Raw genomic sequence first — 27536 nt, 5'->3', positions numbered from 1 at the left:
TTCACATTATAGACCTAAAAATGTTATATAGAATTACATTTCTCTTGTGATTGACTGTTACTGCGGGATGTTTTAAGGAGAAAGAGGTGAACTGTGGGAAGACAAAGCTAAAATTTCCACATAATCATTTTTTTGCGAAACATTGCCTTTTGATTAGTTTATTGTGATTTATTCTAAGCTTTTTTGAATTTGCAAGATGGCCTTTAAAAAAATTCTGCAAGTGAGTAATTGATTGCATGATAACTACAGATTAAGAAAACAATTTTATTCATTAAAAAGCTGTACCTATTGATGTGGCTTTTTTACATTTCAATTTTCAGACACCAGGCAAAGGATTTCTTTTCATATGCATTGTTATTCCTTCTGATTTTTGAGGCGGTTTCATTGGGGTCATAGAATGTAGGTTAATAGAATTTAGTATATGGAGTGTTCCTCATTGCAGCTCCAAGCAGTAAGAATGTGGCCCCAATTCTGTAGCCTGGCAGCCAGCCCTGCTGCAAGAACATTACACCAGGAATTCTTGCTGGCTCCAGAGCAGCTGCTTTGTGGGCTTCTTTTCTGCCACCCATGTGGAGAACCATGGACAGCATCTAGTTGTGGCCAGTCCTGTAGGTGCAGCCCCAGCAGAACCTCCCTAAGCTAAACTAGGGTAGACCTGGTCTAGAGCTCTCAGGAGCAGAGGTTAGCAAAGTATAGCCCTTAGGCCAAATTCAGGCCACTGTCTGTGCTAAGGCTCGCAAGCTAAGAATAGTTTCTATAAGTGAAAAATCTGCAATTGGTTGAATGATAGAGAATATTAATTTTGAATCACAGTGAAGCAGAATATTCCTCTGTTCTCCAAATTCCATTAATCTTATTTGTAGACTTCTGACCTTCTCTTCCAATCATACTCAGTGATTAGTGTATTTTAAATTTCATCAATTAAAATTTGTAGGAACTTGTTTTTCCTCGTGCTATGTAAGTACCTATGTAGTATCCATTATTTGGCCTCTTGACCTACAAAGCTTAAAATATCTACTCTCTGGCCTTTATAGATTTGCTGACTCAGTTTTGGAGGGTTATTAACTTTTTATCCCTCCTAAAACATAGGTAAAATAGTGTGTGTAGTATGTGAAACTTTTCTGGAGAAAAAGAACCTTACTTTATTTCACTTGAAAGGTGACTATGGCTGTACAACCCTGAAGATACTTGATCTCATGTGAAAGGTGACTCTGATCCTTGAAATGGTAAGAACCACCAGTCTCCTGGGACGAAGGCCCATCTGCTGAGATGATGATGATGATGATGATGATGATGATGAGAGCTCAAGGCCTGGGCCAATGTACCAAGGATGATGAAAATTTCTCTCATATGAATTTGAGGGACCAAGGACAGGACTGAATGGAATTATTAAAAATATGAATGCAGTGTTATAATTATAACCACATAGTATATGATGTTGCAATCATGGAGGTGCATAGTAAGTTATTAATCAATTTTATGCCATAATGTCAAAAATGTGTGCCTTTTTGGATGAACTTGTGAAAAGCATAGTCCTTGGCACCAAGCAAGCATCCAGTCTGTTCCTGTGACTGAATAATCTGTAGGAGCTGTTATGGCTTTTACCTTGATGTTCCCCTAAAGCCTCATATGGTCATAAGTGGGCAGTTTTGAAAGTGGCTGGATTAGGTGTGTGAATGTGGATTAAAGGTGTGATATTGGGATCAAGCGTGTGTGGTACTAAATTAATCCACTGATTGGAATTAGCATAGTTCTGGATGCACCACCCAAAAGGCTGATACCCTGATGTAAAAGGGAAAGGCAGGCTGGCTGCTTGTTTCTTCTGCTGCTGCTTGCTGCATTTTGCCTCCCCTACCATGCCATGAGCTGTTTCTTCTCTGTGATGCCCCTCTGCCATGCTGCCCTGCCTTGGAGCCAGCCAACTATGCACTGAAACCTCTACAAACTCTAAAGCTTTCCTTCCTTAACTTGTGTCAGGTATTTTGTCTCAACAACAAGAAAAGTAACTAAGACAGGAACACAACTATATGGGCATTTCAACAGGTGATAATCAAATGCCTACAATTAGAGTAAATGAAATGACTTATTCTTATAAATTTGCAGCTAACCTAACTAGGATGGGATACATAGGAAGGGAGAATGTAAACAATGTTTTATGGTACTTTCTGTATTTCCCAGGGCCTACTCTTTTGTTTTAGTAAAATCTACAACATTGAGGGCTTAATGAGTATTAGAAACCAGAGAGGGGAAGAGAATATGCTGGGAACCAGTAGTGATTCCTTAAAACACATGTTTAATATTTTAGCTACACCGAGTTAGAATTTCTCAGAAATTGGGCCTATTCTAGTCTTTTCAGACCACACTCATGAGTGTGTTTAAATAGACAAAATGAGAATTGCCCACACTAAAGACATCCTTCATTTATGGAGCTGGTTCAGATTCATCTTTTCTGCAAAGATGCATGGAAACACTTGGCTGCTCCCCACCCACCCAATGGAAAGAACTAGAACAGAAAGATAACAGGACCATCTGCTGGAATCAAAGCTAGCAACCTGGGAACTACTGATTTGAGGATTGTTCTTTTTTTTCCCAGTAGGATACTTGCTCTATTTTACAAAAAGGAGGATTCGCACACCTTCTCCTTTGATTGAGCTGTTTATGTTGGTGTGACTTCTGGCAAATGTGTCCTAGGGCTTAGCTGAGTGGTTTGGATACAACATCGCTGACTGTTCCAATTTAAGAAACTCTCACGAGACTGCACGGAGACAAAGAATCTGCAAAGAGGCGCAGCCCTGTAGCGCTCCAATGCTCTAATCTGAGTTCTGCTCTGGAAAGTCCTTTCTAATCCTCTTGTATCCTGCTGTGGCTAGCAGTCTAGAGAAGGGCAGCAAAAGCAAAAGCTGCGGGATACAGATTTAATTCAATCTAGCAAACATTTACTGAGCACCTCCGGTGTGCCAGACACTGGGCCAGGTTCTGGGGATACAAAGATAAAATAAGATATGGTTCCAGAACTCAAGGAGGTTACTATTTACAGGCAGGGAGGCACAAACACATGAATAAGAAACAGGAGAGGGAAAGGAAGGTTATTTATTCCTGAAGGGATAACATGGATGTGTGTTAAATGATAATAAGATGTTAATAAATAGATAAGGGCAGGTGGGCATTCCAGCCAGAGGAAACAACATTAGCAAATTTGAGAAGGTATAGAAGTTCAGGATATTTGGGGTGAAAGTTGAAAGGACTTTGTCTTGAGGATGCGGTGAAAGAAAAATTATGAACTGAGACACAATTGTTAATTCATCTAACAAATATTTATTGCTGGAGATATTGTCTCAAAAATGAATAAACACATTTCTGATGATGCTCACCTTCAAGGGCAATGTGTGGAGTGGGGTCAGGTGAGGATAGATAAATAAAAAAAACCAGGAAAAATGTATAGCATATGTTTTATTTTGCCAGGACTGCATAATCAAGTTCCATAAATTAGGTGGTTTAGACAACACAAGTTTATTGTCTCATAGCTCTGGAGACTAGAAGTCCAAGATCAGAGTGTTGACAGGATCGAGTTCTTCTGAAGGTAGTGAAAGACTGTTCTGTTGTTGTCCCATAGCTTCTGGTGGTTTGTTGGCAATCTTTTGGAGTTTCTTGATTTGTAGGAGCATTACTCTGAGCTTTGCCTTCATCTTCATATGTTGTTTAATTTGTGTGTGTGTCTCTGGGTCCAAATTTTCCCCTTTCATGACACTAGTCATATTGAATTAGGACCTACATTTAATGGCATCATATTAAAACTCTATCATTTGCAAAGACTCTTTTTCCAAGTAAGATCACATTCTCAGGCACTGGGAGTTAGTATTTTAACATCTTCTGGAGAGACATAATTTAATTCATAGCTGTGTCTTAGAGTATGATGATGCTTTGGAGAAAAAGCAGCATAACTGTGTTGAGGAGGGCATGTAGGTATGAGGTGGGGAGGAAGAGCAGTTTGCTCTTTTCAATAAGATGGCCCAAGGTATGATTCACTGCAGAGACATTTGAACAAAACCCAGAAGGAGGTAGACAGTGAATCTCAGATGCTGGAGGAAGAGTGTTCTTGTAGGGGACAAGTCAAGGCAAAGGTTGTGTTACAGTGTACCACCTGGTTGGATGTAGGGACAAAGGAGGAGGCTAGAGCAGAACAAAGAGATGATAGAAGAAGGGGGTCACAATCAGTGATCATGAGCTGCTGGGGCATGCATGGTCTTACTACTATTAGAAGGGGTTTGAATGTGGAGCCACTGGGTAGTTTTGAGCAGAAGAATGAGGTGATCTAACAAGTTTTAAAAGCTTTTGAGGTTTCTGTATTGAGAATGGTCTGGGAGTGGGGGCCAAGATACATGTGGGGATGTCAATTAGGAGATGACTGTAAGAGTCCAGGTGAGAAGTAGGGGTTGCTTGGACTGGAGTGGTGAGTGGAGGTGAGAAATTTGGAGGTATTGAGTTTGAGCTTCATCTGGCCCGTGCATGTGGAGGTGAAGCTACAAGCTGAGATGGGGCTCTCGAGTTAGACACATTTGAACTCACACTAACCTAGATCATTTCATCATTTTCACAGGAACAAACTTCTCTTTGGTGAGGTTGTGGACTTTTATATGCATAGTACACTCCAAGAGTGTCCGTCAGCTGGACATTTTCTGTGTTCCTCAGTGATTCTATTTCTTTCCTACTGCTAGTACAAAGGCAGAGACTTTCAATGTAGGGAATCATATACTGTGGGCTCCATCTCCTTGTGAAAATAGAGAAAAGATATATATATATAAATGAAATCCAGACATTGTAGTTTTGGAAATTTTGGTTGTGGTAGATATCAAGATAATTCAGAGCAGTGGCTTTTTCCAGGAGGTGGTTGGCCTTGCAATCAATACATATAGGGGTAGGTAAGACAATGGCAAATCAGATTTGCTATGGGAACAGCATGATTTCACTATTAACTGCTTCTCTAAGTTAACTGTGTGCCAAGTTTTCAATACCTTTAATTCTCCTCCTTTTCTCAATGTCGAAGTGCAGGCTTGAATTTCATCCTCTCTGAGGTAGTAGAATAGTTTCCTCAATGATTTTCCTTCTTCAAATCCCTCTTTACTTCCTGGTAAATTATTCTTAATGTTATCCCAGAATGTTCCACCTAGACTCTGAAAGTTACAATGGACTTTATTCTTCATGCCTCTTGAAATCCTTTGAAAACTCCATCTCGTTCTGGAGCAGCCAATGTTGTCTGGCCTGGCCTGTTCTTTCCCCAGACTCCAGCCTGCCTATACTCCTCCACCTCAGATTCTACTCCTTATCCTCACTAGGCTAGTGTCTTTCCTTCAACCTGTCCCTTTCTATACCAGAAAGAAAGCTTTGATGAAGAACAGGCATCATAATTTAATATCTTGCATTTCTAGTTATTTTATTCACTCTTGTGGAATAGTAGAAAGAGTCTTCATTTCATTGAGCCAGCAAGACCCAGATTAGAATCATGGCTTTGACAATGGTCAACTCTGTGCTTTTGGTCAGCAACTTGACCTCTCTTAGACTTGGTTTCCGCATCTATATGATGGAGATAACAATATTTATCTCGCAGGAGTGTCATAAATGCACAGACTGTATTAAAATGATGGCTCAGCACCAGATTTGTGAGAAATCTCAGTGAATGGTAACTACTATTATTAAATGTAAGTTTAGAGCTTAGGAGAGAAATTATTTATAATTAGACTTTCAGGAGTCTTCATTGTTTGTGAGAACTTAGGAAACTTACAGTTTTCTGGGCAGGTGGTGTAAAGAGACAACGACCTAGAACAAAACATGCAAATTAATTGACATTAGGTTTTAATCTAACACACACTTGCACTGCTCCAAGTCAAATTCAACTCATTTAGATTTCATGATACTGCAGGCAAAACTGGGTTGCAACTAACTTTTGTGCTATTTATGATAAAATTAATAGGGAGAACATGATTCAGAGCTTCTAATGTGGGGATGTTTAACCTACTTAAGCAAGTAAACTTGAAAGTTATATTAGAATCAATTTAGCAGGATCAGTTTATGTAGAGATCATGTGCTACTAGAAATGATTTAGAAATGTGAAATTAGAATTATGGAGTGAGAAAAGATATAGAGATCATTAGTATATCTCCTTCATTTAAAAGATGAAAAAATAGAGGAATAAAAAAGATCAACTGATTTCCACAAGGTTATACAGAATGAACAACAAAACAGATGAGAATCTAGGCCATCTGAATCTTCAGCAACATTCAATTGGGTATTCTGGGCTTTACCTTTTGCATTAAAAGTCATCTTTTTTTCTGGGCCATGCTGGGTAGCTATAGTATTTTTAAAAAATTCTTGATAGCAATTAAGGGAGTTCTATTTATAAATTATTGTCTAATTCAGACTTACTGTTAATTCATGCTGGTGTTTCCAGTGTAGTTCTGGAATGGATTACAAGGTTTGGCTGATTTACTTAGGCACTCTTATAAAAAAGAGATCTTCACAATGGAAAAATCCTTGGCAGCACTACACTGTACAAATGTTCTTTATTTTAAAAAGTTGGACTCTAAATACTCAATTTAATTCATTGGTCCTTAATTAGGGCCATTGTGAATTTAAGATTCTTTGTTCAGAGTAGATTTTCTGGATCCTGAAGTTTGGCTTGCTTAGGAAATTAGTCTCAGTTAAGATCAAAAGGATTTATTGACCATACAACACCTTCCCTTCCGCTGGGATTTGATAGCAGAGAGAACTCTGGTGAATGTACTTTTTGGGATCATTTGTTTTTAGACTTCCTTATCTGTTCAAATAAGAGCATATACACATGTATCTCACTGGACATGTTCTGAGGAAAAATTGCTGATGAGGCAAATGGTCTTAAAGGGTAAATGGGTTTTGTAGATTATTGTTGACTCTAAAGACTTTTTTTGGTCAAGGTATATAGCCCCCCAAATTCCTATTACCTGATTTAGAGTGAACCTGAAAAGAAAGAAATTTAGTGTGCTTTATTTTCAAAATGTCTTGTATTTGTTTGATATAAAAATTTGCATCCTTAGTACTGTTGCTCCAGGCTGCCAAGACAATGTGTTAATTACTAGAATAAAATAACAGTAGAAAACCAACTGCAGCTAATGGAAAGAAATAAATGGAAGCTATGAGTATTATTCCATAGTGGAAGATTACAGACGAGGCTAGATTTACATACATTAAGAAATTGGTATAAATAGATACTTCTCAACTCTGAAACCCACAAAAACCACAATTAAATACCACAGATTTCTTTCTACTTGGGGATGAAACAGATACATCATGACTCATATTTTAACAGCCAAGATACAAATAACTTTGTTTTTTCTCCTTTACTTTTTTGTTTTTGTTTTTAACAATTATGATTTGAAGAAGAATAGTTAAGACTGAAATCTATTTTTTGGTCAGAAGGATAAAGAGCCTACTGTATTCATGGTTTTGACCAACTAGCCATAACATGTGATTGCTGGGTAGTTATGGGAGGTTCCAATGCCCAATACCCAAACTTCCCTGCTGCAGCATATTTGAGCTTGTTGTTTCAACCCTGATCTGTCCTTGACTGGTTAACTCTGTATTCTGTCACAGAATGTAGTTCGAAGGACATTTCCTAGTGACCCTCAGCATAGATCAAGTTCCCTGGTAGGTATTATCATTGCCTACTATGTTTCTCTTCTCAGACCTTGTGTTTGTGAACTTGTGTGATGTGTGATAATCTGATCAATGTCTTCCTCTCCTTCCCATTTATATGATGCACAAAGGGCCTCTGATAAATCATACATAAATAAAATGACAAATCTCTTCAATGACAAAAGTAATGCCTAGCATTTATGGAATGTCTATATGTAAGGTACTGTGTTGAATGGTTTACATATTTAATTAACCCATAACATCACTGCAAAATTTAAATTCCAAATATGTAACACTGTATTTGCCAGCTATTTGATGTAAGGGCAAGAGCTTTTCTTTCATCAAGTCTATTACTTACCATCCATCTTTTTTTTCCCCCATAAACTACACATGTAATGCCTTATGATTTCCAAAATGTTTGGGACATATATCTGCAAAGCAATTTGAGTTCAGAATCCTTTTAGATTATAACTTCCCCCATAACAATTTTTCCAGGAATGTCACTGACAACAAATTCAACAATATTTTCAAAGGAAATTTCATCCTAGAATATGTGGAACTCTGGGGGTGGTTGGGACTCAGATATACCAATTTTAATGAAGAACAAGAATGATTCTTGGGACTAAGACCCCTTCATTTGAAAATCTTATCAAAAATCTGTTATTAAGCATTTACCTCCACTCCAACTTGCATTTAAAACATCTGATGGTCAGGAATTTACCTGTCAAACAACCAAACAAACTAATAAACAAACAAACAAACAAACAAATACATTGTCTGTTATTGTTGAAAAAACTGGGGAAAACTAGGGCGATAGGAATGAGCATTTCTTGCCCAAAGCAGTTCCGGCATTTTGTAGATCTCTAGGTCAAGACCATCTCTCCATCCATTTACCTTGAGCAAAGTCTTCCAATTAATAAGCTCTACTCAAGTACAGGGGCTTCCAAGTAGTTTTGCTTAACTTATTATTAAATACAGACAGATCATCAAAGGAAATAAGGCATTTGAGGAAAAAAAACTTCAACATGAAAAAAAGACCAAAAAGTACAACCAAAAAAAAAAAGAGCCCAAAGGAGATTTGTAATTCGTTTTATTATTGTTGTTATTTGCAGGGCCTGGGATCCAATCCAGGGCCTTGTGCATGCTAGATAAGCAACTCCACCATTGAGCTGCATCCCTGGCCTGGCAAATGTATAATTCAAGAAACAAAAGAGACTATAAGAAACTCTGGTTAGTTTCCTCAGAGATATTCAATAATTTTCTCCACTCATAAAGCAAGAGTATATTTGTTATGAAAAAGGAATAATAAGAAGGAGCTCTTGGAAATTAAAAATACAGTTATTGAAAAAAATCAGTAGAAGAATTGGAGTATTAGGGCAAGGTAATTGCTTAGAAAGTATTATCTAAAGATGAAAAGACAAAAATGACATAGTCAACATCTTACTACTAGAAATTTCAGAGGACAGAACAGAAAACAATGGATGAGTGGCAATGATTTGAGAAATAACAAAAGAGAACTTCCCAGAGCTGAGTGACAGTAGTTGACCAGAGCAATGAACAGAGAACAGATTCTTTCTTTCCTTTTTTTATATTTTTGTTAATTCTTAGGAATAATGGTAGTAGTGAGAGATTTTAATAGGTTTCACTTGTAAAGTTATGTATTCAACTCTGATGTGGATTTCAGGACCCCAAAATACTATAAGATCAATTTATACAAAAATAAACTTGTTATTTCACTTGAGCTACCTAGTACTGCAAAATGGAAAGTTTTAAGAACATTCTTATACATTTAAAAAACAAGACCTATGAACTTATTAACAGGACTATGATTGAATTTACAAAATGATTCATGATGTTTTTCTATTTTGTTTTTATTTCATGTAACCCCAGTTTGAAGACTGTCTTTTGCACAATCACTAAGACCAGAGTCTTTTTGGAAACATTGGACTTCAGCTTTTGAGACTTTGCCTGTCCCTGGTATTTTTTGTTGTACATTCTCATTTACTAAGTAGGATAGCCCAGGAAGAGATAGGCTGCTGATAGAACAAAGGATTTTCTAACAGGGACTTTTTACTTGGTGTTTTTTGTTGCTTACATACCTGCCAGAAGTAAGCATAATCGTGCAGACTTCTGCTTGGCATTTCAGCCACATTCCTTATACATTCACAAATGTCATGTGTTTTCTCCATGAAATGTGTGATGGAATTTTTAGTGGCACACAAGTGCATATTCAAACTTTTTGCTTTTTTCTCTGATCTGTATCAGCAAAATGAGGTTTTGGATTTGATGAGGTCATGTCAGAATCAGATTCCCTTAATTCTCATCTTAAGACAGTGTTCTATCTAATTGAAAGGTCTTCTGCTCCTCCGACATTTATTCCTTCGACATGGGGCCTATCAGAGGAGGAAGTATTAGAGCCAGGGGAGTCACTCATCAATCTGAACTCTGGCAGTGATGGCTGATGTTGGCGTGTGTTGGTTACTGTCATAGATTCTTAACTGCAGTATATGAGTTGGAAGGTGTAATTCTTTAATATCTTAATCTAAAATGACTCTGCAAAATACCAAGGGTCAATTACCTTTCCAGATTTCATTCATATTTTCATCTCAGATTATTTTTCATCTTACATCACACATTTTATATTAGTAATATTAAACTATTAATTTGATGTTCTCAGCTCTATGAGTCACTGTTGCTAAGAGACAATACTGTTTTCTATGTGATCATTGTGTCTTCAATGGTTTTTGGAACCATTTTCATGGCTTTGTTCCAGATCTTTTTTTTTTTGGTACCGGGGATTGAACTCGGGTCCTTGCACTTGCGAAGCAGGTGGTGAAACCACTGAGCTAAATCCCTGGCTGATCTAGATCATTTTTTATATATTTTCCCTCTCTGGGGATATGGAGAAAGAACATGAAATATTTTCTCTCTTCAATGTCTTAACTGGCAGGAATAAGATTATATCTACAGTGCTTGGAGTAGATTATGTGATTTCCTTCTTCTACGTTATAAACCATAAATGATGTTGAAATAATCGGTTATGGAAACAAAATTTCACAATCTAAAATATCTGGCTTTAATTACCTGGTAACAAATGACATTGAGATAGTGGTAGGACTGTGTGTTGGGGGAATAGAAATTTGACTCCAGAATTGATACGAACATGTTTTCATTATGGGACACAGAAGCTCAACTCTTGTCTTTTCCATTTTATACCCTCTTAGGATATTGTATTTAAGACTTTTTGAATAAATAGGCATTTTTCTGCTTTGTACTAGTGAAGATGGACAGATGGTAAAATAGGGCTAAATGACAACAATTTGATAGAATTTGTCTCCAGTTTAGTGGTTAATAGATTAAAATTTAACAGCTCCTCCCTCCACCAGAGACCCATATCCCATCTGACTTTGGGCCACTGCTTTCATGAAATGGGGGCGGTGGCTGTCTAATTGCATATTTACATGGTTCTGAGTTTGTTACCAAAGAATCATTTCTGTCTGGTGAAATTGTTATAAATAAACAGTCTCTAATTCCTTCATCCTGAGTCTGTTCTTCTGTCATCTTGAACTCAAAGTCAAACCAAGATATCTGCTTAGGACCTTTTAGTGGACTTTATTTTATTGTTTTTTAACATGGAATTTTTACATTTAGATTGCTGATGTTCTTCTAAAAAGTACTTAGTTATTGTTGGGTATACAAGGGTTCTGTACTTCTTAAAAAATTCAGATAGAAATAATATGCTTATTTTTTAGTTGGATATGCTTAAGTTGAAGAGGTTTCAGTAAAATTCCCAACATGTATCTTGAGAATAAACCTGAGCATTTTTTCCATATGCAGATCACATACTTTAATTTTATGAACATAGTGACTTTTTTTGACAAATAGCCTCCCTTTTGCAAGTGTTTCCAGAAAGAAACACTTCTTTCTGAAAATTTAAGAAACAAACAGCCTCAATTTTTATAGACTCCCTAGCCTACAACTGTCTGACAGTTAACAGCCCAATAAAGCAGGTAAATTAAGTCAATTATTTTGAGGCCCCTTCAGCCAATGGTCTTAGAGATTCAATAGGTATTTTACTGCTGAAAGCAGGATGTTCAGTAACTGTTTGTTATTGTTCTTTGAGACAGGATCTCACCATGCAGTTCAAGACGGTCTCAAATTCTGATCCTTCTGCCTCAGCCTCCCAAGGGCAGGGACTACAGGTATGCACCACGACACCTGGCTTCATGGGTGTTTCATTGAGGGTTTGTTGTTATTTTGCTGAGATTTTGATAACTTTCTGATCAACAATTATTGTTTCCATGTTCTGAGTAACAGAGCTTTGAGATGTAACTGCTCAGTTTTTCTTTGTATTAGAACAGAAAATCTTGCCTGTGTCCCTTGTAGTTTTAGCCCATTTCAGTGCAAGGCGGGTGACCTTCTATTCTGTACATGACCTTTTTAGTTTTAAGAACCTGTTAACCTTAGTCCTTGCTCAGTTGACTAGAGCAGTATATGAATAGGTGCTTAAATGGCATCACAGAACACTTGTGCTTCTAAGTACTTGTCAAGTAGGTTTCTCTGATTTCAAGGACTCTGAGATAAAATTTATGGGGCTGTGGCTGGAAGATATGTAGACCATTTTCTAGATTCTCTAACTTTCATTTATGCCTCAAACCTAAACCACGGTGTTTGTGTCCTTCTGCAGTGAAATTATGAACTCAGTTTATATCATATGTCATAGATACATTTTGAAGAAATATTATAAATGACCTTATGAATATTCTCATTTTTACTATAAGAATGATGATGAAGATAAAAGGTATTAAATTGAAGAAAAATTTCCCTATAAGGATCCAGCTATAGGAAACATTTCCCTCAGAGTTTAGATACTGGGAATAAAATAGATTTGACTTGTAATTTCCTTCTTGTAGTGGCTGTTAGACAGCTGAGAACCAAATATTCATGCCATTTCAAGGAACTGCATGATTTTATGGTACACAATTTATCTACTATTTTCATCTGTTTCTTCATTTTTATTTTTCTAACATTGTTTCTATATATATGCTTCCTCTTTGTAATCTAGTTTCATTATATATGTTTGTAAAAATTTTAAATCTTTTTGGAACTAGGTAAGGTACAGATAAATGGCCCAGAATTAATTACACCTTGGGAAGGCAGTTAGATGCAGTTAAAATATCCATAGAATGAAGTCCTAGTGGGAGGATGTGACTGCAGCACTCCTGGCAGTGGGCGAGTCCTTCAACAGCTTGCTAGGAAGTGGACTGTGGTCCTCACTAAAGGACCGAGAGCATGAGTGATGGATGCAGGATGATAGCAGACAGAAAATGAGAAATAATGGGGAGAGGATACTTTCTAATGAGAAGTTTTTCAGTCACAAATGAATGGAAGAGTCAGGGATGTACTGGAGTCCTCCCTTATCACAATTTCCCTTTCTTTTTTGTTTAACTAGAAGTTATTTTTATTTTTTTCACATTCATCCTAAGGAATTTGTACCTGTGCATAACACATTTTGATTCTTCTTTTTTCCTCCATTCCCCTCCCCTCCCTTTAATGCTTCTTCTCCTCCTTATTTAGAGAAGCTTTGTTTCCATTTTTCTTCTATTCTCTCTCTCTCTTTTTTTACTGTCCTTCTCTTCCCCCACCCTACTTCCTTGGTCCCCTTCCCATTTGAACATTTTCTTCCTACTTCTCAACATCTATCATCTATTTTGGTCCTTGTTTACCCATTCAGTTTCTCACACAAGAGAAGCAATGTGATATTTAAACATGTGTGTCTGATTTATTTCACTTAAAAGTATGGCCTCAAGGTGAGTCCAGTTACCTAAAAATAGCTCAAGTTTATCCTTCTTTATGGCAGAGTAGTACTCCAATGTAATATATAACATTTGCTTTATCCGTTCATCAATTGATGAGCAAATGGGTTGTTTCTAGGATTTAGCTATTATAAACTGTGCTGCCAAAAACATGGGTGTGCGTATAATGCTGTGGTATGATGCTTCTAATTCTTTCGGGGAGATATCCAGAAGAGGAATAAATACATCAAATAGAACCTCTAGTTTTAGTTTTTTGAGGAGTGTCACACTGATTTCCATATTGATTGCACCAATTTACATTCCCACCAACAATGGACAAGGGTTCCTTTTTCCCCACAGCCTAGCCAGTATTTGTTATTGGTTGATTTTTTGATGATAGTCATTCTTTCTGGAGCAAGATAGAATCTTAGTGTTGTTATAATTTGTATTTCTCAAATGACCAGTGATGTTGAATGATTTTTCATGTATTTATTTGCTATTTGTACTTACTTCTTTATCTGAGAAGTGTCTGTTCATTTCAGATGCCCATTTTTTGGATGGGGTCCTTAAATTGGGGGGGGTCTGGGTTTTTTGAGATCTTTATTCTAGATATTAGTCCTTTGTCTGAGGAACAGCTAGTAAAATTTTTTTTCTCTGTGGGTTGTCTCTTCACTCTGTTAGTGGTTTCTTTTGCTGTGCAAAAGCTTTTTAATATGACTAGATCCCAGTTATTGATTCTTTGTAATATTTCCTATGCAATCAGGGTTTTATTTATAAAGTCTTTGCCTGTTTCTATATCTTCAAGAGTTTTACCTATTCTATCTTCAAGCAGATTAATTGTTTTTGTTTTAATATTTAGATCTTTGATCCATTTTGATTTGTTTAGTGCATGGTGAGAGATATGGGTCTAGGTTTAATCTTCAGCATGTGAAAAGGCAGTTTTCCCAGTACCATTTATTAAAGAGTCTATCTTTCTTTCAGTGAAGGCATTTGGGCCCCTTTTCAAAGATAAGGTAACTGAGTCTGTTTAGAATTGTTTCTGCATCTTCTATGCTGTTCCATTGATCCTCAAGTCTGTTTTCTTTTCCAGGACCATGCTGTTTTTATCATAGTAGGTTTGTAGTATAATTTCAAATTGGGGCTTGTAAGGACCCCTATCTTGCCTCTGTTGCCCAGAATTGCTTTTTCTATTCTAGGTCTCTTCTGGATCCAAATGAATTTTAGGATTATTTTCTCTAGTTCTGTGAGGTATGCTGTTGCTATTTTGATCAGGATTGCATTAAATCTGTATAAGAGTTTTGGAAGTATGTGCATTTTCACTATATTATTTCTGCCTCTCCAAGGACAGGGATATCTTTCCATTTTTTGATATCCTCTTTGATTTCTTTTTGCAAGGTAGTGTAGTTTTCAATGTGAAGATCTTTTATTTTCTTTGTTTGATTTATTCTTAAGTATTTCCTTCTTCTTGATGCTATTGTGAAAGGTGTAGTTTCTCAGTTTTTTATTTGTGTACAGGAAAGCTATTGATTTTTGAGTGTTGACTCTGTATCCTGCTATGCTACTGAATTTGGTTATTAAATCTAGAAGTCTTTCGGTGGAACTTTTGGGGTCTTCTGTGTAGAGAATAATGTCATCTGCAAATAATGATAATTTATCTTCTTCTTTTCCATCTTTATTCATTTTCTTTCTTTTTCTTCTCTAATTTCTCTGGCTAATGTTACCAGAACTATGTTAAATAGGAATGGTGATAGTGGATATCCTTGTCTTATTCTTCATTTTATTCTGAAAGCTTTCAAGTTTTGACCATTTAGTGTTATATTATGTTTGCTGTTGGTTTGTCATAGATGGCTTTTATCAGGTTGAGTTAAAGACCATCTATTCCAATTTTCTCTAGGTTTTAAAATCATGACTGTGTGCTGGGCTTTGTCAAATGATTTTTTTTGTGTCTATTGATCATGTGATTTTTGTCTTTGGCTCTGTTGATATGGTGCATTACATTTGTTGATTTGTGTATGTTGAACCATCCCTTCATCCCTGGGATGAATCCTACTTGGGCATGTTGTGTAATCTTCTTGAAGATGTGTTGCATTCCATTTGCTAGTATCTTATAGAGGATTTATTTTTTCTGCTTAAATTCTTTTATTGTTACATTTTAGGTATACAAATCATTTACATTTATCATTGGATGCTTGTACCTGTACATGATGTATCTTGGTTCTTATTTTTTCCCCATTACCTGTGTGCCCGTCACTCCCTCCACCCTTCCTTATTTACATAGACTTTGTTTCCATTTTTTCCTTTTCTCATAATTTCTCCTTTCCCTTCTTTCCTTTCCCCTTCCCCTCCCACTTCCCCTACCCCTTTGGACCTTTTCTTCCTATTTCAAATTATCAATTATTCATTTTAAACTTTTTAATTCTTATTTACACTTTCAGTTTCTCACACTAGAGATACTATTCAGTATTTAAATGTGTGTCCTATTTATTTCACTTAAGAGTATGGCCTCAATATGCATCCATTTTGCTATAAATATCTTTAGTTTCTCATTTTTTATGGTAAGTACTACTCCATTTTATAAAACACCCACATCTTCTTTATACAGTTTCCAGTTGATGGGCACTTGGGCTGTTTCCAAGCTTTAGATATTACAAACTGTGCCACTATAAACATCGGTGCACATATATCACTGTGGTATGATTCTTTTAATTCTTTTGGGAAGATACCCAGTAGGGGAATAGCTGGGTCAAATGGGACCTCTAGCCCTAGTTCTTTGAGGTATCCCCATACTGATTTCCACAGTGGTTGCACCAGTCTGCACTCCCACAAACAATGGAGAAGGGTTTCTTTCTCCCCACAACCCTGCCAGCATTTGTTATTGGTTGATTTCTTGATAGCAGCCATTCTTTGTGGGGTGAGGTGGAATCTCAGTGTTGTTTTCATCTGCATCTCTCCAGTGACCAGTGATGTTGAACATTTTTTCATATGCTTATTTGCTGCTTTTACTTCTTTGTCTGAGAAATGTCTGTTCATTTCAGATGCCCATGTTTGAATTGGGTCTTTAAATTTGGGGGGTCTGATTTTTTTCAGCTCTTTATATATTCTCAATAGTAGACCTTTGTCTGAGGTACAGCTGCTAAAACTTTTTTCCCACATTGTACGTTGTCTGTTAGCTCTGTTGGTGGTTTCTCTTGCAGTGTAGAAGCTTTTTAATAAGATGAGATCCCAGTTGTTGATTCTTTGTGCTAGTTCCCATGCTACTGCAGTTTTGTTCATAAAGTCTTTTCCTATGCCAATATCTTCAAGGGTTCTACCTAACTTATCTTCCAGCAAGTTTAGTGTTTCTGACTTAATATTTAGATCTTTAATCCACTTCGATCTTAGTTTAATGCATGGTGATAAGTATGGGTCTAGTTTTAATCTTTGGCAAGTTGAAATCCAGTTTTTCCAACACCATTTATTAAATAGGGTATCTTTCCTCCAGTGAGGGTGGTTGGCTCCTTTGTCAAAGATGAGGTGGCTGAGTATGTCTGAAGTTGTTTCTGCATCTTCTAATCTATTCCACTGATCCTGGGGTCTGTTTCTTTGCCAGTACCATGCTGTTTTTATCACTGTAGCTTTGTAGTATAGTTTCAAGTTGAGGATTGTGATACCCCCAGCCATGTCTCTATTGCCTAGAATTGCTTTTGCTATTCTAGGTCTCTTCTGGTTCCAAATGTATTTTTGGATTTTTTTCTCTAGTTCTATGAAGTATATTGTTGACATTTCAATTGGTATTGCATTAAATCTATATAGTAGTTTTGGAAGTATGGCCATTTTCACTGTATTGGTTCTTCCTACCCAGGAACAAGGGATGTCTTTCCATTTTCCTATGTACTTCTTATAGAGGATTTTTTGCATGTATGTTCATTAGGGAGATTGGCCTGTTGTGTTTTTTTTTTTTTTTTTCTTTTTTGGTTGGGACCTTCTCTGGTTTTGGTATCAGGGTAATACTTGCTTCCAGGAAAGATTTTGGGGGTATTGCTTCCCTTTATTTCATTGCAGAATTTGAAGAGAATTTGCATCAGATATCTAAATTTTTTGCAGAAATCAGTAGTGAATCTTTCAGGGCTTGGGCTTTTCTTCCTAAGTTTTTTATTACTTTTTCAATTTCATTGACTGATATTGGGTTATTTAGATTTTTTTTTTTTTTTGCAGTAACAGGGATTGAACTCAGGACTTTGTGCTTGCCAGGCAGGCATGGAGCCATTGAGCTACATCCCTGGCCCCTATTTATAATTTTTATTTCCTCTTCCAGCTTTTATAGTCATATGTATATAGGAATTTGTCCATTTCTTCTGTGTTTTCCATCTTGTTAGAAGAGTACAGTTTCTTGAAGTAAATATTGATGGTCATCTGGATTTCCTGAGGATCTGTTGTAATTTCACCCTTTTCATTTCTAATTGAATGAATTTGTGTTTTTTCTTTCCTTTTTTTTTTATAAGGCTGGCTAAGGGTTTATCTATTTTATTTAATCTTTTGGAGAACAAATTCTTTATTTAAAGATTCTTTGTATCATTTTCTTAATCTCAATTGCATTAATTTCTGCTGTGATCTTTATAATTTCCTTTCTTGTGTGAGCTTTGGTTTTGACTTGTTCTTCTTTTTCGAGAAGATTAAGGTTCAACATTAGGTTGTTATTTGAGCTTGCTGTATTTTCCTGATGTGAGAGTTCACTGCTATAAAGTTCTCTTTTATGACTACATTCATTGCATCCCATAAGTTTCAATATGTTGTGTCATTATTGACATTTAATTGTAGAGACTGTTTAGTTTCTTCTTTAATCTTATTTGTGACCTATTGGTTATTCAGGAGGGTGTTATTTAATTACCATGTGTTTATGGACTGTTTGTGGTTTCTTTTGCCATTGGTTTCCATTTTCATTGCACTGTGGTCAGATAATATGCATGAGATAATTTCAATTCTTTTGCATTTGCTTAAGTATGTTCTTTGGTCTAGTATGTGGTCTATTTTGGAGAATGTCCCATGTGCCACTGAGAAGAATGTGTATTCTGATGTTTTGGGATGGAACACTGTGTAGACATCTACTAAATCCATTTATTCACAAGTTTCTTTCAGTTGTGATATTTCATCTAGATGATCTATTTGTGATAGTAGGGTGTTAAAGTCCTCCATTATAATTGTGTTAGTGCTTATTAGATTTCTCATGGCCATTAATATTTGCTTTATATAGTTAGGGGAACTGGTATATGGTGCATATATATTTACAATTCCTCTTCTTCTTGTATTTTTCCTTTAACAAGTATGTAGTGAACTTCTCTGACTGTTTTGATCAGTCTTGACTTGAAATCCATGTTGTCTGCACATAGAATAACTATCCCTGCTTTTTTCTGAGTTTCTGTCACATAGAATATTGTTTTCTATCCTTTGACTTTCAGTCTATGAATTTCTTTTTGAGTAGAATGTGTTTCTTATATGCAGCATATTGTTGGATCTTGTTTCTTTTTTTTTTCTCCATTAACTTTATTGGTACATTTTAGGTATAAAATAGTTACATTCATCATTAGAACCTTGTACAATTACATGAGTCTCTTGGTTCTTATTTTTTTCCCCTTCCCTTGCCCTCCATTCACCCCCTCCACCCTTCCCTATTTGCAAAGACCTTGTTTCCATTATTTTCCTCTTCTCATATTTTTTCCTTTCCTGTTTTCCCTTCACCTATCCCTCCCAATTCCCCTGCTCTTTTAGACCTTTTCTTCCTGTTACACAATATCAGTTATACATTTTTAAAATTACAATATTAAGATCTAGGAGACATTACCACAGATTTTACAGAATTTATTTCTTTATTTTTGTTTTTGTGTTAAATTCTTTTATTGGTACATTGTAGGTATACAACACAATTACATTTCTCATTGGTAATTGTACCTTTATATAATGCATCTTGGTTCTTATTTTTTCCCCATTCCTAGCCCTCCCTTCACGCCCTCCACCCTTCCCTATTTACAAAGACTTTATTTCCATTTTTTCCATTTCTCATCATTTTTTCCTTTCCCTTCTTTCCCTTCCCCTGCCCCTCCCACTACCCCTACCCCTTTGGACCTTTTCTTCCTATTTTACATTATCGATTATTCATTCTAATCATTGGTACATTTTAGGTATACAATATAATGACATTCATCATGGGAAATTTGCACCTTTACATAGTCTCTCTTGGTTCTTATTTTTCACCCTTACCCAGCTCTCCCTTCAACCCCTCCAGTCCTCCCTATTTACAAAAATTTTGTTCCTATTTTTCATTTTCTCATATTAATCCCATTCCCTTCTATCCTTTCCCCTAGCCCTCCCACTTCCTTCCCCTTTCCCCCTTTTCTTCCTATTTCACATTACCTATTATACATTTAGTCCTTATTTACACTTCCAGTTTCTCACACTAGAGAAACTATTTGGTATTTATACATGTGTGTCCTATTTATTTCACTTAAGAGTATCGCCTCAATGTGCATCCACTTAGCTATAAATGTCTCTAATTTCTCGTTTTTTATGGCTGAGTAGTATTCCATTTTATTAAAAAACCACATTTTCTTTATCCAGTCTCAAGATGATGGGCATTTGGGCTGTTTCCAAGTTTTAGTTATCACAAACTGTGCTGCTATGAACATGGGTGCACATATATCACTGTGGTATGATTCTTTGAATTCTTTGGGGAAGATCCCCAGCAGTGGAATAGTGGGGTCAAAAGGGACTTCCAGTCTTAGTACTTTGAGGTATCTTCATACTGATTTCCACAGTGCTTGCACCAGTCTACACTCCCACCAGCAGTGGAGCAGGGTTCCTCTTTCCCCACAGCCCCACCAGCATTTGTTATTGGTTGATTTCATGATAGCAGCCATTCTTTCTGGAGTGAAGTGGAATCTCAGCATTGTTTTCATTTGCATCTCTCAAATGACCAGTGATGTTGAACATTTTTTCATGTATTTATTTGCTATTTCTACTTCCTTGTCTGAGAAATGTCTGTTCATTTCAGATGCCCATTTTCAGATTGGGTCTTTCAATTTGGGAGGTCTGATCTTTTTAAGTTCTTTATAGATTCGAGATAGTAGACCTTTGTCTGAGGAAGAGCAGGTGAAGATTTTTTCCCACATTGTGGGTTGTCTCTTCACACTGCTGGTGGTTTCTCTTGCTGTGCAGAAGCCTTTTAATAAGAAGAGATCCCACTTGTTGATTGTTTGTGCTAGTTCACAGGCAACTGAGGTTTTGTTCATAAAATCTTTTCCTACACTGATGTCTTCAAGGGTACTCCCTAACCTCTGTTCCAACTGGTTCAGAGTTTCTATTTTAATATTTAGATCTTTAATCCATTTTGATTTTAGTTTAGTGCATGGTGAGAGATATAGGTCCAGTTTTAATCTTTGGCAAGTTGAAGCCCAATTTTTCCAGCACCATTTCTTAAAGAGGCTATCTTTCCTCCAGTGAGGGTGTTTGGCTCCTTTGTCAAAGATGAGATGGCTGAGGGTGTCTGGCGTTGTTTCTGCATCTTCTAATCTGTTCCACTGGTCCTCAAGTCTGTTTCTTTGCCAGTACCATGCTGTTTTTATCACAGTAGGTTTGTAGTAGAGTTGCAGGTTGGAGATTGTGATACCCCCTGCCATGGCTCTGTTACCTAGAATTGCTTTTGGTATTCTGGGTCACTTCTTGCTCCAAATGAATTTTTGGATTGTTTTCTCATGGTCCATGAAGTATGCTGCTGGGATCTCAATTGGAATTGCATTAAATCTATATAGCAGTTTTGGAAGTATAGCCATTTTCACTATATTACTCCTTCCTACCCAGGAGCAGGGGATGTCTGTCCATTTTCTGATATCATCTTCAATCTCTCTTTTCAGAGTGCCATAGTTTTCAGAGACGAGATCTTTGATTTCTTTCATTAGGATGATTCCTAGGTATTTCAGTTTTTTGGATGCTATTGTGAAAGGAATTATTTGCCCTATTTCTCTCTCAGTGAGTCTGTCATTGGTGTAGAGGAAAGCTACTGATATTTGTGTGTTGACCTTGTAACCAGCTACTTGACTGAATTTGATTATTAAGTGTAGAAGACTTTTGGTGGAGTTCTTGGGGTCTTCTATATAGAGTATCATGTCATCTGCAAATAATGACAATTTGACTTCTTCATTTCCTATCTTTATTCCTTTTATTTCATTCTCTTGTCTAATTGCCATGGCTAATATTTCCAGAATTATATTGAACAAGAGTGGTAATAGTGGACATCCTTGTCTTGTTCCCGATTTTAGTGTGAAAGATTTCCGTTTTTGACCATTTAGTATGATATTGGCTGTTGGCTTTTCATAGATGGCTTCTATCAGTTTGAGGTAGAGACCATCTATTCCAATTTTTTGTAGGGTTTTTATCATAAACGCATGTTGGATTTTGTCAAATACTTTTTCTCTGTCTATGGAGATAATCATATGGTTTTTGTCCTTGGCTCTATTGATATAGTGTATTACATTGATTGATTTTCATATATTGAACCATCCCTGCATCCCTGGGATGAATCCCACTTGATCAGGGTGTATGATCTTCTTGATGATCTTCTGCATTCTGTTTGCCATTATCTTATTAAGGATTTTTGCATCTATGTTCATTAGTGAGATTGGCCTATAGTTCTCTTTTTCAGTTGGGTCTTTCTCTGCTTCGGGGATCAAGGTGATGCTTGCTTCCAGGAATGAATTTGGGAGTATTGCTTCCCTTTCAATTTCATTGAAGAGTTTAAACAGTAGTGGCAGCAGTTCCTCTCTAAATGTTTTGTAGAATTCAGCAGTGAAGCCATCAGGGCCCAGGATTTTCTTAGTTGCTAAGTTTTTAATTACATTTTCAATTTCACTGGTTGATATTGAGTTGTTCAGAATTTTTAGGTCTTCTTCGTTCAACTTTGGTAATTCATATATATCTAGGAATCTGTCCATTTCTTCTGTGTTGTCCATCTTATAGGCGTATAGGTTCTTGAAGTAGGTATTGATGATCCTCTGGATTTCTGCTGGGTCTGTTGTAATTTCACCCTTTTCATTCCTAATTGCATGGATTTGGGCCTTTTCTTTTCTTTTTCTGACAAAGTTGGCTAAAGGTTTGTCAATTTTGTTTATTCTTTCGAAGAACCAACTCTTGGCTTCATTGATTTTTTGTATCATTCTCTTAGTCTCCATTGCATTGATTTCTCCTCTGATCTTTATTATTTCCTCCCTTGTATGAGCTCTGGGGTTGTCCTGCTCTTCTTTTTCTAGAAGCTTGAGGTTCAGCATCAGGCTGTTTATATGGGCTCGTTCTGTTTTCCTAATATGTGTATTCACTGCTTTGAATTTCCCTCATAAGACTGCTTTCATTGTGTCCCATAGATTTCGATATGTTGTATTGTCATTGTCATTTAATTGAAGGAACTGTCTGATTTCTTCTTTAATTTCCTCTGTGACCCATTGGTTATTCAGAATTGTGTTGTTCAATTTCCATGTGTTTATGAAATTTTTTGAGTTTCTTTTGTTATGGATCTCCAATTTCATCGCACTATGGTCTGATAATATACAGGGGATAACTTCAGTTCCTTTGCACTTACTTAAACATGTTCTATGTGTGAGTATGTGTTCTATTTTTGAGAATGACCATGTGCAGCTGAGAAGAATGTGTATTCTGATTTTGTGGGGTGGAAGACTCTGTAAACATCTGTTAAGTTCATTTGTTCAAGAGTTCGATTGAGTTCTAGTATTTCAGTACTTATTTTTAGTCTAGTTGATCTATCTATTTGTGACAGTGGGGTGTTGAGGTCCCCCACTACAATTGTATTAGTGCATATATGGCTTTTCATGTCCGTTAGTATTTGTTTTATATAGTTGGGTGCACTAGTGTTTGGTGCATAGATATTTATGATTGTCATGTCTTCTTTCTTGGATTCTTCCCTTTACAAGGATGTAGTGTCCTTCTTCATCTCTCTTAATCAGTGTTGGTTTGAAATCTACTTGATCTGCCAAGAGGATAGCTACTCCTGCTTTTTTTTGGGTTCCTGTCACATGCAGTATTGTTTTCCACCCTTTAACTTTCAGTCTATGAGTTTCCTTTTGAATGAAGTGTGTTTCTTGTATGCAGCATATTGTTGGATTTTGCTTCTTGACCCATTCTGCCAGTCTATTTCTTTTGATTGGTGAATTGAGACCATTAATGTTGATGGTTATAACTGAAACGTATTGACTTGTCATTGCCATGACTTTTTCTTTTTGTTGTGTTCTCCCCCTTTACATTTAATTTCTTGTCATTCCAGATGGGTTCATTCTGCTTTGCTTCCTGGGGTTGTGACCCTCAATGTCTGTTCCTAGGATATTGTGTAAAATTCTTTGGAGTGCTGGTTTGGTATTCACGAAGTTCCTAAGGTGTTCTTTTTCATGAAAGTATCTTATTTCTCCATCCATTTTGAAAGATAGTTTTGCAGGGTACATCAATCTGGGTTGGAGGCTGTTTTCTTTTAGGGCTTGGAATATGTCACTCCAAGCTCTTCTTGCCTTGATGGTTTGTGTTGAGAAGTCTGCTGTGATTCTGCTGGGCTTTCCTTTGTATGTGATTTGTTTCTTTTCTCTAATTGCTTGTAGAACTTTGTTCTTCTGTTGAGTTTCTGGAATCTTAACAATTATATGCCTATGTGTAGCTTGTTTTTGATCAAGGCTATTTGGAGTCCTATATGCCTCATTTATCTGTATGTCAATCTCTTTTCCCCTTTGCGAAGTTTTCTGCCATTATTTCTGTGAAGAGGTTTTTTATGTCATCTGCACACTCTCCTGTTTCTTCAATGACTCCAGTCAGTCTTATTTTATTCTTCTTTGCATCATCTAGCAGGTGCTGGATTGATTTCTCATGTTCCCTTATAATTTTGAAGCAGTTTTTCTTTTCCTTGTCATTAATTGCAATCTTATCTTCTATATCTGAAATTCTGTCCTCACATTGGCTCATTTTGCTGTGTAGACTTTCAATGGAGTTTTTCCTGTCCTGGAAATCAATTTGCATCTGTTTTATGGACTCCATTTGTTTTCTATGTTGGGATTCCATCATGTTCCTTAGCTCCTCTCTAGATTTATTAATCATGTCTTGCACTAGGGGCACAATTTCTCCTGTTATCTGAGAAATTATTTCTGATTTCATTTTTTCCAGATCCTCTTTTGTTGCCAGTTGAGTGGGTCCAGGTGGTTGAGTATCAGAGTATTCCATCTCTTTTCCCTTTGGGGTTGCTGTAGGTGATCTGCAAGTCTGGTTTTGAGACTTATTTACGTGTTTTCTTGTTTTGTCTGGGGCGGGGGCCTGTTAGTGCCTGCACGGGTTACCTCCTCTGAGCTGGGAGAGCTGGGACAGGGGCCAGGAGCTGTGGTAGGGATGGTGACCCCAAAGCCCTTTCCTGTGGGCTGGGAGCAGCCGGAGGGATGGTGACCTGGAAGCTCCTTCCTCTGGACCAGGAGCAGTGGGATGGCAGCTCAGAAGCCCCTACCTCTGGGCCGGGAGCAGCAGGACTCAGTACCGTGGTCTGGTGGTCTGGTGTCCTCTGCGTCTTTGTAGTGTGGAATCAGGTGGCTGCCTGCCTGCAGCGGGGTGATTTGGCATCTTTCACGTGACTCCGGACCTCGGTAGGGCGTGCACACACCTGCCTGTCTGCAGCGGGCTGATTTGGCGTGTTCCCTGTGACTCAGGTCCTCGGTAGGGCGTTCGCAGACCTGCCTGTCTGCAGCGGGGTGATTTGACATCTTCCACATGACTCAGGACCTCAGTAGGGCATTGGCAAACCTGCCAGTCTGAAGCAGGGTGATTCGGTGTCTTCTGTGCATCTTGGGACCTCAGTAGGGCCACCACCATTATTTTTTTAATGGAACCCTGAGCTTCATCACCCACCTCTTCTCTTCTTCCATATCCTCAGAGGTTAAAAAATAGATACTGATTCCTCAATAACATGAGAAGACTAGGTGATTAATAACCACCCCTTGGAAGTAGTGTAGTGTACTAAAAAGAAGCTGGCATGTATAATCCAAAAAAGTGGGTTTTACCTCTAAGTACTTCTACCCAATCACGTGGCCCTGGAAGAATCATGATCTCCATAACCTCAATCTGTACATCTCTTTAACAGGAGACTACCACCTGTCTCACTGGATGTTTTTGAGATTCAAACTATAAGCATTGTAAATAGAAAATACTGGGCACATGATTCTGTTTATTATGACTTTTAAAAATAGAACCTCAAAAAATTGTTTTATAAAAGGGCAAATATGACACATAAAGGTGTATTAATTTTCTAAAGAATAACAAAAGAAAATTATTAAAACCAACTCTATGATTTTAATCACTTATTTTACTTGTTTTGGGTATTTTTTTTTTGTTCAGATTGTAGTTTATTTCCTTTCACTGAGTTGCTCAATTTTCTGAAATAGGATTAGTACATGGAAACAAATTGAAACATAAAATACATTGTTTCCCTATGACTGCCTAGAATATGGCAGCTGAAAGAAAAAGAGAAGTAAATGAGTCAGGGGAGAGATGAGAAGAGGGAGGAAATGAAGGGTGAACCAAGAACAGTGCTGGTCTTGATTTCTTGCTCTTCTTTCTACATGTGTTGTTTTAACACATCAAGTTTGCACATGGAAAAGATAGCAATGATTTTCTCAGGAAACAACAGTGAGAAGAATGTGGATTCAATTTCACTTAGGAAATCAAGAATACAAAAAGGCATATTCATACTCAATAAACTTGAGAAATCTCTAACATCCCAGTGTGATTTGGAAATTATCAGATTCTTGATCCCCCTGCCCCTGACAACATTAGTGACAAATGACATCCCTTATGTATTCCTCACCCTTTCCCACATTCCCTTAACACATTTTGTTTTGAAATTCATCCCCCACTTCAACTTTCTCTTACTTTCAATTGCCAACTATTGTGATTATAGTAGTTTCAATTTAGTGTGTTATATTTACCTTTGCCACAAATCTCAGAGGTAAATTAAAGGAATAGTTCTCATGTGAGTACAGCTTTTCATTACAGTACTTAAAACCTTCACATTTTCCTTTCTGTTTGGGGATAATAGAAATCATTTTGCTTTTAATATCTCATTGTGTATATTAGTATAGTAATAACAAGAAGTAAATATAGTGGAAGCAGAGGACATAGCTCATTGGCAGAGTGCTTGCCTAGCAAGTACAAGGCCCTGGGTTCAATTCCTAGGACTGTAAAAATAAATCACTTAATAAATAAATAAAGTGGCCATCAATACCTGGTCATGAGATATACAGAATCTAGTGCACACCTTATACAGTGTTCTAAGTGCAAAATACTTTGAAGATGTTGAAGTTATGTCTTATATTATAAATTGATTAATAATACAACTAAAAGAGATCTGTTATGGTCATTTTTTCCTCAAGGTGACACAGTACCTGACACCCACAACTTGAAGGAGGAGAGATTTAGTTTTGTTCACAGTTTTAAAAGTTTTGGGTCAAATTAACTTAAAAAAAATAAAGAAAAAAAGAAAAAAAAGTGTCAAGTCATGGTTGGTAGGTTCCAAGGCACAAATGGTGTGGTAGAGGAAAGATGCTCCTGTCACAGCAGCAGACGTCAGAGAGAGAAGGAAGGAGACAAGGACAGAGAGAGATGCTTCTACTCCCCCAGTGACCTGCCTCTAACTAGGCTTTCCCTTCTTACAGCAAATCAGCTATGAAATTATCAGTGGGCTTATCCACCAATGAGTACAGCACTCTCATAATTCTATCACCTTCCAAACACATGAAGTTTTTGGGAGATCACTTCTAAAACATAACAAGATTGTTACATACCTGGCAAATGTTACAAATATATGTAAAAATTCTATGAATAATTACCATGATAATATTAATAAAAATTTTCAAGCTTAGAAACTGGAAGAAAAAAATGTAACAAATGTCACACTGGGTATGGAGCTGTCTCAGTATACAACATTGTTCAATTTTTTCTTTACAAAGGAACAAGAGAAACTTATTAAGCAAGTGTGTTTTTGTTTACAATGTACAATGGATTAGATATAATTTTACA

General features: G+C 36.9%; 1 protein-coding gene across 5 annotated transcripts in view; it reads left to right on the top strand.

The window, feature by feature from the left end:
- Window positions 1-27536, top strand: part of LOC147824123 (uncharacterized) — a 152383-nt gene that overhangs the window by 90288 nt on the left and 34559 nt on the right. For all 5 annotated transcript variants that reach the window (XR_015442695.1, XM_087190356.1, XM_087190355.1 and 2 more), the window contains one exon: window positions 11793-11867. Coding sequence is in view for 4 of the 5 variants with exons in the window: in XM_087190356.1 (XP_087046482.1) it covers window positions 11793-11867 (75 nt within the window). In the remaining variant the exon portion in view is untranslated. The remainder of the gene's footprint in view (window positions 1-11792; window positions 11868-27536) is intronic.

The sequence above is a fragment of the Heterocephalus glaber genome, unplaced genomic scaffold, assembly GCF_053883595.1.
Source record: "Heterocephalus glaber isolate CG9 unplaced genomic scaffold, H.glaber_assembly_v1.0 deba00001553, whole genome shotgun sequence".
Lineage (NCBI taxonomy): Eukaryota > Metazoa > Chordata > Mammalia > Rodentia > Bathyergidae > Heterocephalus > Heterocephalus glaber.
Note: the sequence above shows the minus strand (reverse complement) of the source record. Positions and strands in the feature narration are given on the sequence as shown.